The following is a 14,098-nucleotide window of genomic DNA, read 5'->3' on the forward strand; positions in this document are numbered from 1 at the left end:
AATTTTTTGTGTTATCTTTGTTAGCAATGCCAGATTGCAGTATTAATTAAAGAAAACCAAATCTAAATGAAATCTAACCAATCTAAAGATACTTAATTTAAGATACTTAATTTTTTAAAATTAATTAAAATTAATTTTATAAAATATGGAAAGATTAAAGAAACAATTTTTATAATCAATATTATTTCTAATCTTAACCATGATATACATTCTACACAATACAAAAAAGATGTGATGTAGAATTAATGTAATTTTTTTAAAATTAAATTATCTTAATTTTTAATTTTTTAAAATTTTATTTAATATGGCCAAATAATTATTTTCTTCCTACAATGTTTCAAAAAAACTTTCTATAAAAATAACATTAACTGTGTTCTTTCCCGACTATATTATAAATAACACACGCAAAGATTACTCTTTTTTCTTGATGAATAAATACTTATATACAATTTATTTTTGATAATGTCATGTGATGAAAGTGAAATGTTACAATGAATTAAGCCTATGATATTGCGCAGAGTCATTTTAAATTTTTTTCTGCAGTCTTATTCATACAATTCCGTATGCAGCACACAGTAGAATTACCGACAGAAAGTTTCAAGTAAGATCACAGCAACTTTCCTAACAACCTTGAGTCCAATACTCGTCGAATACTACGTATTCGCCTCTACTCTCTCGTTGATTATTACATTTGATATTCCTCTATACGGTTGATATCGCTCGTACAAATGCTACTACATCACATATGCTTATATCAAAAAAACATATTTTATGAAATATCAATATTTCCTTTACTAAAACATCGCTTACGTTATATAAATTCTATATATGTGATGTCACGATCATTGTCGATCTGCAAAAAGTGTCCGATTAAAACTACCGTTACTCTACTAAAATACCAATATATGTCAAAGATATTAAAAAATAAATATATATATATATATATATATATATTTATATATGCACGAGAGGTCGCAACAAGTAAAAAATATACAATCGCTATACGTCATAGTGGTCGCAAAAGGGCCACTTAATATCCTTGATATGAATAAGGGAAGATGTGATGGGCAGAGTTGGAAGAAATCGATCTTTACCGCAACAACTGAAACAAGGATATTACAGAGACGAAAAATCACAACCAGCGAGTAGCCAATTATTACGCTAGTAACAAATAATAATGATTAATACGATTAATATTACAATAAATTATGCCGTGCGGCTTCAGGAATTTCATAAAGGCGGCACTCGCTCGCTCCGTCTGTCAGAATTGTTGATTCGACTAATATTTGTTCCCGATCAAGTCCTTATAAATCGGGATTCGATAAGATAAAACACTGGGCAATTCTTAATTACGTTAAATGCCTTCTTTTCTTTCAATTCTTAATAATCATTCGCATGAGCTAAGTATTCCGGCACTTCCGGTTTTACAGTATTGTATTTGGCATTTTGTTCTGGCAGTTTGTTAGTTTATAAAACGCATAAAAAACTTATTTAACAAATGTATAAAAATTACGTTAGATGATGCATAAAGATGAGTGAATCACATTGAAGCATCGTGTATAACTACAAGGATGTTCTCGATTCTTATTCTTACACGAAGTATCTATTAATAGTTGTCCTAAAATCTAAATAACAAAATGTTAACTGTTGTCTCTTTCTTCCTCTTTTTCTATTCGCATGATAATTCTCAATCAACATAGTTACCGAGTGCTATGCTGAACGATTCTGACAAAAAAGAGAGCGACCGCCTATGATCACAGAGGGATTCTAAAAAAGTATAGTATTTATCATCAAGTATTTATCACTTAAAATAGGACCGTTTAGGTCTCACTTGACGACGGCCGTTCCCAGCAGCACAACCATCTACGCCACAACGGGGGCGGCTTCCTACGCCGATATAGTAAACTGGCGCCTCCGCGTCGTGTATTGAGGGCACTGACTATCGCTTGGTCGAAGGCCTCCTTGAGGTCGTGTTGCGTCAACGCGGACGTCTCTACATAATTGACGGCGCCTAGCCTCTGCGCCAACTGATGACCCTGGATAGTAGTAATCGGCGCCTGGCCATATCTCGCCAGCTGCAGCATTAGACGTACATCCGATCTTAAGTCACTTTTTGTCCCCACCTAGAAAATTATATGATTAAATAACATACACATATACATAACATTTATATTAAAATTATATCTTATTTTTTATATCATTATTGTGACATTAATAATATTATAACTCTGATTAGAAATATGTTCATTTGAGAAATTATACAAGCTTTTAATATAGACCATACCAAAATAATTGGAGCATTGGGACAGTATTTTCGAACTTCATTGATCCATCTGGAAGTTACACTATGATAAGATGAGGGGCATACCACGCTGAAGCAAACTAGGAAGACATCTGTTTCAGGATAGCATAGTGATCTCAAGGGATCAAAGTCATCTTGACCAGCTGTATCACACAGCTGGACATTCAGAGGTTGTCCGTCAACATTTACGACCACTGAACAAATATTAAAAGATATTAATAAGAATATTAATGTTGGATTGATTTGGTAATAATAAATTCTTATCTATTTATTGAAGATAATAAAGTAGTGAACAAAATTATAAGGATTAATTAGAAACAAAAGCAAATATTTTACAATACTTATTATAATATAAATATATTAATATTTAAGAATAATATTTTATTATTTTATATATATGTTGTTTTAAAACATCTACAATATATATATATCTATAAAGCACAATCCACAATCATATTATTAGCATGGATATAAAATTAGACATACCATTGTAATTGTCAAATGCAGTTGGTACGTATTCTCCAGGAAAGCCGTTCGTAGAGTACGAGACCACTAAGCTGGTTTTGCCAACTGCACCATCACCTACCAAGACTACTTTAATCCTTCTGTCAAGTGGCGTTGTGGGATGCTCCCCTAAGTTTTGATTCTGTGCTCCTGTGCCCATTGAGGATGTCATTGTTGATGTTGCCATTGACACTGTTGTCGTCATCATAGGTTGCTGCTGCTTGACTACCTGCATTTGTGTAGACTGTCCACTCTTGAGCAACGGCCTCGTCCAGTTAGTGTGCGAGGACGGCGGCATTGTCTCACTCTTGATTTTACCGCAGCCTCGACCTTTCATGCGTCCGTCGAGGGCGCACCGTCAACGCGTTACAATAAATCTTCCTCGCGTGATCACTTCCTCCTCCTCCTCGGCACCGACGTGGACGACGTCGTTGTCTTACCTCAGAGGACTGTGTCGCGTCGTCACGGACGTCATGCCTCGAGATAGACAACGTCGGGAAGGCAAACGGATTGGCTGGTCGACTTGGTGCAACCTTTAGCGGGTTGAAGTTGACGTGAGGCAGGCAAACCGAGATAAGCAGCGCGAAAACAATGAGAAACTGGTCGAGCGGGGGAACCCGTAATCGAAAAGCGCACAATAAAAAAAACTACCAGCCCGAGCTGGCGACGATTCACCTGCCGCGACGCGGAGCCACCTGTTACCGCGTCCCCGCCTCCTGGTGTGGGCCCACCGGTCGGCGTCGCGTGCAACAGACGCAGACCGCAAGCACGCACGGCCGATGCGCCCGACGCACACGCTCACGCACTCACACAGGTAGACGCACGCGCATGCGCATGCGCGACTGCATCATGCGGCGCTGCCGCACAGCATCGCGTCCTTCAACCCTTTTTCAATGCCGCACATCACGTATGTTGTTTCGAATGACATACGTAAATGTGACTTCTGGCAATTATTCCTGGCAATTAATCTACTTGTATGTAATTAAAGAAATGTATGCGAAGCTGTTTCGAATTAGTGTTTTCGCAATTAATAAAATTGGAGATCACATTAATGATGATAATCAGAGCCGTGTAAAAGGTTTTTCGGCTTCGAAAGACACTTTGAGCGAAAGTACCAATGAGATACTATTAAAGATCGATGATCTCATGGGATCATACACATTGCAGTTAAACTTTTGAATAATTAACCATAATGTAATATTAATTTATTAGTTCATTATTATTCCGATATTTTTTAGACAAATATATATACTTACAACTGGCTCATATTTAATTTTATTAAAAACTGCATTTTTAGAGTTATTGTTTATGTTGATTATCTACAAAAATAATTGTAAAAAAAATTGTAATTTTGCGACAATGTATATAATAAATATTTTGCGACAATGTATATAATAAATATTATAGCAACATAAATATACGTACTTATTTATGAAGCATTTGTATCATAAATAATTGTGAATGTAATTTATTATTTAAATATTTATGTTAAAGACCATAATTTATATTAATAGTTGGTAATTAATATATATTACATTACTCTTCAATTATCTTTAGATTCTTCAAGTCCTTTTGATGGTTATGAAAATTTGCCCAGAATGCTTTTTCATAATATCTCGATGGGAGGCTGTGTACATAATAGAGAAACAGGAATAAATATTAAATTTTAAAAATAAAAAGTAGGAATACTAATTAAACGTAACGCAAAATGGATATAAATAAACATGAAATATATCTTATACTTACTTGTGTTTATTATAAATTATGTTTCAACTCTACTCCTAATTTCTATTTCCAAAATTTAATATTTATTTCTGTTTCTCTATTGCATAAGGTCTTATTATTTTTATATTCGTTCCTGCTCTTTCATTTATTAATATGGCGAAATAGTCACGTGACGTGAAACAGAGCTCAAAGTACCGACGCGGAGTACTCTTACTGATTATACCGTGGCTCCATGTAAGAATTATTATTTTTAAATCTATAGATCTTATAAAATAATCATAGAGTTTGTCAACATCTTAAGACATTACTTAAGATAGTCTTATAATAAAAACGGACTATAATACTAGTCTTAATAATAATGTTTAAAAACATGCTTAATAAAAATTTGACAAAATTGACATTTATGATTTAAACTTAAATTTTTACAAAGATAATTATATTAAAAGATTGAAATATTTGTGAATATATTTTAAAACAAAATGTATAAAGAATTTCTCAAAAAGCATATATATCTTGAAAAAAATATATAATGTCACATTTTATAAAAATATTTTATTGATATTTTATTCTAATGTATGAATAAAATATAATAATTGGAAAACGATTATTAATTCTAAATAATTATATTTATAATACTTCAACTTTTTTTATTTATGACTTGAATTATAATATTTCATTACCTAATTTATCGATAATATATGACGTATATCAATCATTCTTCGTGGTAACCAAATTTTTTAAATTTGGGCTTCAGAAATTCTAGAACGCTATTTGACAGTAATAATAATGAGGTTAAATAGAAAAAGAATACTTTAGTACATTAAATCTTGTCGCATAAAAAATTTATTGCCATTAAAATTAACATGCAGTTTATTTTTTGGACTGAAAAGACGTTATTTTTCGGACTGAAAAGATGTCGTCATTTAAAATATTATTTATGTATATTATTATAGGATAACATGCAAGAAATTTTAACAAAATACATTTGGCAAACAATGTATGATATTACATATTTTATCAATAATTAATCAAAACTTCTAATTCTAATGCAATAGGAACAATATGCAGTTAAAAGCAGTCGTTGATAAATAATATTATTTTAATCATTCCATAAAACGTTATCGTCACTATTATCTTCTTACTGTTTATAATTAAATATTGCTCCTTTACTTTAAATTATAGTTGCACTATTATTAGTATTATCCGGAATTTGAAAAAAATATTTAACATTATATCAAATAATTTGTTAAAAGTTGCTATTTCCAATATCCTATTTCGTATTTATAAGTCAACATTACTTATATGTACACTAAATTAATTCTGACCAGGTACTTTCGGATTCAGAATTAATATATTATCGGTATTTTTCCTGCCTCTCTCTTAATTCTTACTTCGTAATATATCTTTTCATAATTTATGATGATCGATCTTGTAAACAAGACTAATCTGACATCAGAAATTTTTTACGTGTTACAACCCTGTTTGTTATTGTCTAAAAAAATGTTGAAATCATATATTTCATATCAATTATTAAAAATACGTCAATAAAAATCATACATATTTGTCATAATATGTATATAAAACAAATACTTTGTACGTATATTTTAATTATATATAATACATATATGAATACGTGAGAAATTTCCAATTATTTCAGATTAATCGTCTCTGAAAGTATCCGCAAAATTATAATTACGTTACAAAAATATAACTACGAAATAAAGAGAAAAATAGATAATGGATCTGAATATCAATATACATCAATTTCAAAGAAAACATTTGTACAAATTCTCGATTTTGCTTCAAATGTATTTTAAAATTGAAGTAGAATTGAGATAAAATGATGACCGTAGTTCTCTCTAATTTTGCTTGATTTTAATTATTATACCTATTTCTGTTCTTAGGCTCCTTATTTTTGAGAATGGTAGATGTCTGATTCGTTTACAGTTCTCTTTTAATCCGTCGAGAATAAAATCTTCAAATTCACAGATCATTCCTTCATGGCTATGGATCCCTGGAAGCGGATTTCTGGAAACATCGTGCATTTAAAACTGATCGATAGGATTCGTGCATGGGCCTAATTTGTATAATTCACGATAGTGATCTTCTTGAAAGTTTTGGGACCATTCTGGTCCCGCTTGGCGACTTAAATCCCAAGTGGGCGGATATTGTACTCCTTTTATTCTACTGATAATTCGGGCCATTTCATAAGCCAAAATCGGTAGCCGCCTCCGCGAGCAATCTAGGCATCTGCAATTTGGTGCGGGAACTGATGCCAGGATATCCACCAACGCTAATCCTTCTCCACATGAAAATATCTTTCCCAGGAGAAGATACGTACTCGGAACGTATTCGTATGGATAAATCATACGTTCAGTTTGACGATAATATTCTGTTTCTTGACACAATAGATTAGGCTCAATCTTATGTCTTGCACAGATACTCGAGATATTTTCCGGATTATTCATATACTCTGTTATGGCATTTCTAATTTTTGTTGTGCGGCCAAAATAGCGATGTCTCACAGGTGAGATTTCTATTCCTTTGTCATTTAGATACGTACGCCATTCATTAAACGTGTTGGGATAGTCTCGTTCTCTCTTTCTATTTATAATACTTTGCACACTACCTCGAAACCACGCTCGCATTGGTTCTGTCTTGTCTATCACTGCTCCAGCCATCACTTCTGTTATGATGATTTAACAGAAAAACAATCAAAAGATAGATTATTACATATCAGAAATTTTAAATATATGAATTATGTTACATTGTACATAAGGAAGGCAATATAGTAAGATGAAAACGCAACTTCGTTTGTGTGATATTGATTTTATAATATATGATTTTTAATAAAAACAAAAAGACGTATATTAAATGCAATTGAAAGTATACTCTTTAAAATATAATCTTAATTTAATAATAATATTAACGAAAAGAATATATACATATTTATTTTACTGATATTACTATTTAATAAGGATATTATCAATTGATGTTACTAACACAATTATTTTTGTTGCGCGTATTTGTGATCATGAGTGAGAAAGTGTCTCATATTATTTAAGTTGAAACCACTTTGTTAATAATTGTTAAATTTATTCAAAATATTTCACATTCGTATCTCAATATTTGTATATTTGCTCAAAAGGTTGCTAAAATATTCTTAATCCATAATATATAATAAATAGAAATAAAGATACTAACCAGAATATTGAGAAATCATCTTCCGATAAGAATTAAATAAAATAAATTGAATTCAATTAGCTTCTAGGCACTCTCTGACGGATAAGGCAACTAAACGACTGGCAACTGAAGATCGCTCAGTAACTGAAGATCGGATATAATGTTGTTAATAATAAATAAACATTTAAAACAAACATTTAAAGTTTGAAAAATATCCGAGAAAGAACAAATATGTTTATTTTAAAATAAACATATTTTTCTATTTAATATGTTTTTTATGTCAAATTTTTCTTATCGCACCTGTTGTTGAACTATAAAACCAATAATGTATTATAATAAGAAAACATATATAAACAGTTTCTCTATATAAAACAAAGAAAACGAAGAAATAAAATGACTAATAGAGTGAACAAAACAAGTATCATTAATACAAAAAAAATTTTTATAAACGCAAATCTAAATAATGTCACTTGACAAATAAATTTAAATATTTGAACGTTTCGATTATTAAGTCTTCTTCAGAAGGTTAAAAGTTCTTATAAAGATTATATTAAAATATATAATTATTATGTTAACAAACTAGAGAAAACTAGAGAAAATTAATACATTTATACGAGATGCTATTAATGTAATAAAACAATTTATTAACGTACTATTATTTATTATTAATATAATATTAACTATTAATTCTCTGAATAATTTATTCTAGATATACTAAATTCTTGAGTAGTAGAGACAATATGTACAATTATTTTTATTCCACCAAAATTAAATATGTGCAATTATTGTGTATAATTATATATATCTATAAAATTTTTTGTTCCGATCTTGTAACAATCCTACATATTTAGTGTAGATGTATTACTGCTAAATCGACTTCTAACTGACAATCTGTTAATTATATGAGAATTGAACGTAGCAAAATATAAAATTCATAAAAAGAAATAAAAAGATACAAAAAATTTTTTATTTAAGTATATTATATTCATTACATTTATTTTAATTTATATGAAAAATGTTTAATTGCAGCTAATTATATTTCAACCAAATAAGAATCAAAATAAAAATAAAACGAACACTTTGAAAGTGATTTTATTGTAAAGAATTTCTTGCTTATTTTTAAAATTATTACATTTCATTTTTAAATATGAAATGTAATATCGATATTTTAATATATTAAAAATATCGACATTATCAAGAATTAAAAAAATTACTAAATAAGTTTAGTATAAAAGAACTTGCTATATGCATAACTTAGAGTTTTGCTTTTAACATTGATTATTATAATTCAATTATATTATAATATCAATGAAATAATATAATTTCAAAATTTACTATCTTAACAAAAAAAAAATAAATGAATTGTTACTTTCTAATAACAGTAATGATAACACGTTACTTCTTGTAAGAAATAACAGTTCTTAATTCTGTACATAATTAAGCATTCCTTTATAAAATATAAAATAAAATGCAGAAAGAGATTATACATGTACACACATACACATATACATACATATCATATATAAATACATACTATATTTATATACAATAAAATCATGTCGCGTCAGTCCCATCATTTTACATTAATCTAATACATTGGTACATATGTAGCAATGTATTCGCAATTTCTATCCCGCAGTTTCTCCACTTGTGTACGCATTCGCAGCACCAATCTATTCGAATGCTTTAGATATATCGCCGAATGATGTACCGCAATCGCATAAGGAACAGGACACCAAATTTGCCAGATTATTTCGCGGACTAGTCTCGTGATGTACCTTTCCATGAGCGATGTATCCTACTCCTCCTCCTACAGATAGACATATTTTTTCATCGGAAACACAAACTTCTCTATCTGAAGCTTCAAGTCGCAACGCGCCCGCGTGTTCCGACCACAGCAATTTCCGATAATGTGGATCATGTCTTTGTGTCATTGGTATTAGCAACATCATGGCGAAGCCATCGTCGCCGTACGAGCTCGAGCAGAATATTCGCACAGTGCCGTGAACAGATCGGCAAAAGAACTCAGTCTTGGCAACTCGGTTCGGAAATTCAATCGCCCGTAGTATGTCTTCAGTAGATTCGAGAAAATATTCAGTAGCAGCACGGACACATCATTGTCCAAATAGACGGTATTGCAAAAGTATACCAATATTAATCTACTGAATCTTAAAGTGAGCGATAGCCTATCCATTATATCGGGCAAAATCAGTGCTAGACTCAGCACTATTAAGATACTCTTTTTATCTTCCGGCTGTAACTTATCATTTTTGCAATTTGCGTAGATGTGAATCAGCGACAGGAAAAGCCAGACCTTCGGCATCGCTGTCTAGTCCCAGTTTGTCGCCGTGTGATGTATCTCTCATAAAACAACGCTGTGTCGGATTGCAAACCTATTTGAATCTGATCCATCATGGATGCTAGATTTATTTTAGTCAGTTCATTAGTGATAATCTCCAAGTTCACTTTCTCGCTCGACAAAGCGATTTGAAAAAGCTTTCTCACATGGTCCGTAGCATCCGCAGATAACATCGAGATAAGCTTAATGATTTTCTACACAATGTATGTGCCGTCTGATTATTGATTGTATATCCAAGAAGATGCGTCGCTTTTACTACCGCTGTCAAAAGATATAAAAAGATATATAACTCCGTCCTACTGTACCACTATCTTTTCAAATTCCACACGGTTGTTTCCAGATCATCTAAGTACTTGCGGAAGAACGAAAGTTCGAATATTGTACGAATTTCTGACACACAAAAATTATTGTACAATGTATTCAACACTGTTGCCAAGAACGGAATGCATAACTCCACAGACATGATCGGCTGCAGTTTTCCATTCTCCAAGAGAACATTCAAGTTTAGAAAGGAGGATGGTTCTCGATCTATAGTCGAATTGCAATCACTCAACAAATTCAAGTTGAAATTGCAAGTAAATATGATAAATATAACTTGTCATTTTTCTATATTTAAAATAAATAAATTTATATATATTTAAAATAAAAAAAAAATAATCTTACCGAAGAATAGAGAAAATGGGCTGATTAGGTAATAATCTTAATTGGATCCCAAATAAGAAGGGAGGGTGTGCGTCACGGCGGGGCCCGACCACGAACCAGTCGTGAAAACTCGCAATTATTTTGCGAAAAAATACCACCTCAGCCAGGAATCGAACCTGGATCTCCTGCTTACCGGGCAGGCATCTTATCCTTTCGACTACCGAGGCATGTGATGATATTTATCGCAAATAACGTGTTTAGAATAACACGTCAACAATACAATGACACATATATATATATATATATATATTACAATATACATATATACATGTATTCTTTTTCGAATCCCCACGACCGATACTCCAGAGAGATGATGGTCCCACCCCCTCGAATGCACTTCACCCTTTCGTGTCGAGACTGACGTTTCTTATGTGCACCATCTCGCAAGTAGGAGCGGTAGAATCTACTTCACTACTCCACTAAGAGCTACTTGGTATTCCAGAGAGATGATGGTCCTACTCCCTCGATGGAACCAATTGGATAATTGTTTTAAATGTAGACATATCATTAACGGCAGATGAACAGTTTATAATTAATTTCATAATGTCCCACTGGAATTTATAAAACTTCATATACTTTTTGAATTTGGTTAAGAAATATTAAAATAATAAGATGTTTCATTATTAACAATACATACAAGGTATAAAGACAGACTTAACACTTCAACATTTCTTCCACGCAATTATCTTTTACAAATCCATGATAAACTAATAATAAATAAATGAATAATATTGTTTAATATTAGGAAGATATATGTTTAATATTAAAAAGAAATAGATATAGTCTTAATATATTTAAGATTATTTTTTAAGCACTTATTTCTCGACCTTTTTTTAAAAAAAATCCTTGATAAATAAACAGGTGGATAATAATTGCTTACCTTAGTGTTAGATATCGAAAATTGTGTCCACTTTAATAACAATGAAGATATAACTTGTTTTAACATTCTTTTGTGACTTACTACGGCCACTGTCTGTAGCCTGTTCGCCAATTCGGATAGCATTTTAAATATTATAATTATCCAACAATCACTGTAATTGCGACTTGATAGTTAACATAGTAGCTGCGACACTATCCAGCACTATTTCATAACTCTACTTCATAACTCTATTTCATGTAACAACATCTGCCAGAGTCGCAGGCTGATGTCATTGTTAAGATTTATGTCGTCATTCCTAAAGTACACATTACATATATACATATATATATATATATATATAAAACAATAATTTTAATTTCAACTCTGATATTGATGGCAAAAGGTATGATTCTGTTATCTGTTGCATCAAGATGTTATTAAAATGATAATTGATAATTGACTTCAATCCATTGGGTTTTGAAACAATGATCTGATTCTCGTCGGTGATTTTTCCATGATTGGCCCAATTGATCTTTTTAAACAAATTTGTTATGCCAACAGTTAAGGCTCACGTCTTCTGTTCTATAAATTTATTGAAATCTAGTTGAATATTTAATACTGTAAAAAATATATTTCGTGTCACAATAGAATTTCTAATCATTTGTTCAGCGTTACTGACTGATACCATCGATAACTGTATGATTTGCTAAATCATCGCTGTGTGCCATGTGACATTAATGCGAATTGTTTGAAAACAATTTGAAAGAATGCACTCAACATTGAGACGTGTCACTCTCCTTTCATTATACTCTTCATGCTCGATTGTGCAACTTTAATTGTTGATATATGGTGACTGGGGTCTGTCTCGATCATTACTATGTCTATGTCCATCGTGCTCACCTCTGTTGTTGGCTGTCATGGCAAATAGGACATTTTTTATACATATTGGCTGAAAAGAAAAAGAAAGAATTATGATAATTAATGCATCGATAAGCATATTCAGCAAAGTAATCTTTTTAATAATTTAAGGACAAATATACGCACATATATTGAATTATTGTTATATGCTACAAATATACATACATACATATATACATTTTTATCACATATATGAATAAAACTTGTAAAATTTATTTAAATCGTTGCTATCTTGCGTTTTGTTTTTATTAATGTACAATTTTTCACATTCAATATTTTCATTTTCTTCAACATTTTAATTTGCGAAAGATAAAGATTTAATATAGTAATTTATTGTTAGTGTAGCTAAAAAGACAGATCCCATGATAGACTAATATGAAGAGAGCAATTACAAAATCAATACGAACAAGACAATTTTTGCTCATAATTGCACGATGAGCATTTCTCATTAAACTTTTAGGAGTTCAGACGCAACTTCTGTAACTCGTGTGCGAGCACTATACGTGGAGTCGTTATAAAAATTCTCTGTGAAAAATTAAAGCTAAAAGTTGTGCTAGCTTGGAAGACATTACGAAAGAAATATCCAAGTGAGAGATCGTCCACGCGATTTTGCGCAAAATAATCTCCCTGTGACTTAGCCTGATTGATGTGGTCATCAGGATCCAAAAGTTGGCCTATATTATACTTTTAAAATATACCTCAAATCATGATGCTAAATGGAGGAGAGACGAAAAGCAGAAAAATTCAAAAAGGCTTGTTATAGCGACAGCTTTGCAGAACTAGTCTCGTAAAGACACCTATAATTCCACGTTTATCGGACGTGTTTAGTTCACAGATCACACCGCGAAATAGCGCAGCAATGATCAGAATTTTCTCGAAGCTAATTTACGGATTCCATCACGAGATAGTGGCAATGTCAAGTTTACTGTTTGCAGAGCGTCAATGCCAATTATAAAGTTTTTCGAACAAGTTACAATGAATTTAATTCAATATAACATACGTATTTCGGTAGAAATTATTACATTAAAATAATTTTGTTTTAACTAAAAATGCTTTTTGATGTTTAATAAACTACATTGACTTAAATGTTTTTGAAAAATGCAATGGTTTCAATATCCACCTCTATTTATAATTAATATCTAATTCTAAATAATTATATTTATAATATTTCAAGTTTTTTTATTTATGATTTGAATTATAATATTTCATTATCTAATTTATCGATAATGTATGACGTATCAATTGTAATAACCAAATTTTTACTTCAGTAATTCTAGAACGCTATTTGACAGTCATAATAATGAGGACAAATAGAAAAGAAATACTTTAGTACATTAAATCTTGCCGCATAAAAAATTTATTGCCATTAAAATTAACATGCAGTTTATTTTTCGGACTGAAAAGATGTCGTTATTTAAAATATTATTTATGTAAATTATTTTATGTATATAGGCTCATACGCAAGAAATTTTAACAAAATACATTTGGCAAATAATGTATGATATTACATATTTTATTACAATAATTAGTCAAAACTTCTAATTCT

The 14,098-nt window shown here is 31.0% G+C and overlaps 3 protein-coding genes across 11 annotated transcripts in view; all 3 read right to left on the reverse strand.

Moving 5' to 3' along the window:
* Positions 1-166: 166 nt before the first annotated feature.
* On the reverse strand, positions 167-3,621 carry LOC105429379 (ras-related C3 botulinum toxin substrate 1). The gene is made up of 3 exons (XM_011642327.3): positions 2,789-3,621; positions 2,285-2,496; positions 167-2,123 (listed from the first exon to the last, which is right to left on the reverse strand). Exons 1-3 carry the CDS (start codon positions 3,141-3,143, stop codon positions 1,821-1,823), a joined length of 870 nt encoding a protein of 289 aa, XP_011640629.1. The 5' UTR covers positions 3,144-3,621; the 3' UTR covers positions 167-1,820.
* A 1,737-nt stretch (positions 3,622-5,358) lies between these two features.
* LOC105429386 (uncharacterized) lies at positions 5,359-8,075 on the reverse strand. Its single transcript, XM_011642334.2, has 2 exons — positions 7,736-8,075; positions 5,359-7,217 (listed from the first exon to the last, which is right to left on the reverse strand). The coding sequence occupies exons 1-2, from the start codon at positions 7,752-7,754 to the stop codon at positions 6,577-6,579; spliced, it is 660 nt and encodes a 219-aa protein (XP_011640636.2). The 5' UTR covers positions 7,755-8,075; the 3' UTR covers positions 5,359-6,576.
* A 2,711-nt stretch (positions 8,076-10,786) lies between these two features.
* Positions 10,787-14,098, reverse strand: part of LOC105431190 (RNA polymerase II-associated protein 1-like) — a 61,122-nt gene continuing 57,810 nt past the window's right edge. For all 9 annotated transcript variants that reach the window (XM_089074427.1, XM_089074421.1, XM_089074432.1 and 6 more), the window contains 2 exons: positions 11,656-11,917; positions 10,787-11,482 (listed from right to left, as the gene is read on the reverse strand). The gene's annotated coding sequence lies outside the window, so the exon portion shown is untranslated. The remainder of the gene's footprint in view (positions 11,483-11,655; positions 11,918-14,098) is intronic.

The sequence above is a fragment of the Pogonomyrmex barbatus genome, unplaced genomic scaffold (assembly GCF_055798465.1).
Source record: "Pogonomyrmex barbatus isolate J1 unplaced genomic scaffold, ASM5579846v1 scaffold17, whole genome shotgun sequence".
NCBI lineage: Eukaryota > Metazoa > Arthropoda > Insecta > Hymenoptera > Formicidae > Pogonomyrmex > Pogonomyrmex barbatus.

Excerpts from the sequence above, each read along its gene's own strand:
- LOC105429379 (XM_011642327.3), bottom strand. The coding sequence starts at position 3,143 with ATGAAAGGTCGAGGCTGCGGTAAAATCAAGAGTGAGACAATGCCGCCG. Across the intron at positions 2,497-2,788 it reads TGCATTTGACAATTACAATG|TGGTCGTAAATGTTGACGGA; the intron begins GTATGTCTAATT and ends ATATTTGTTCAG. Across the intron at positions 2,124-2,284 it reads CCAATGCTCCAATTATTTTG|GTGGGGACAAAAAGTGACTT; the intron begins GTATGGTCTATA and ends ATAATTTTCTAG.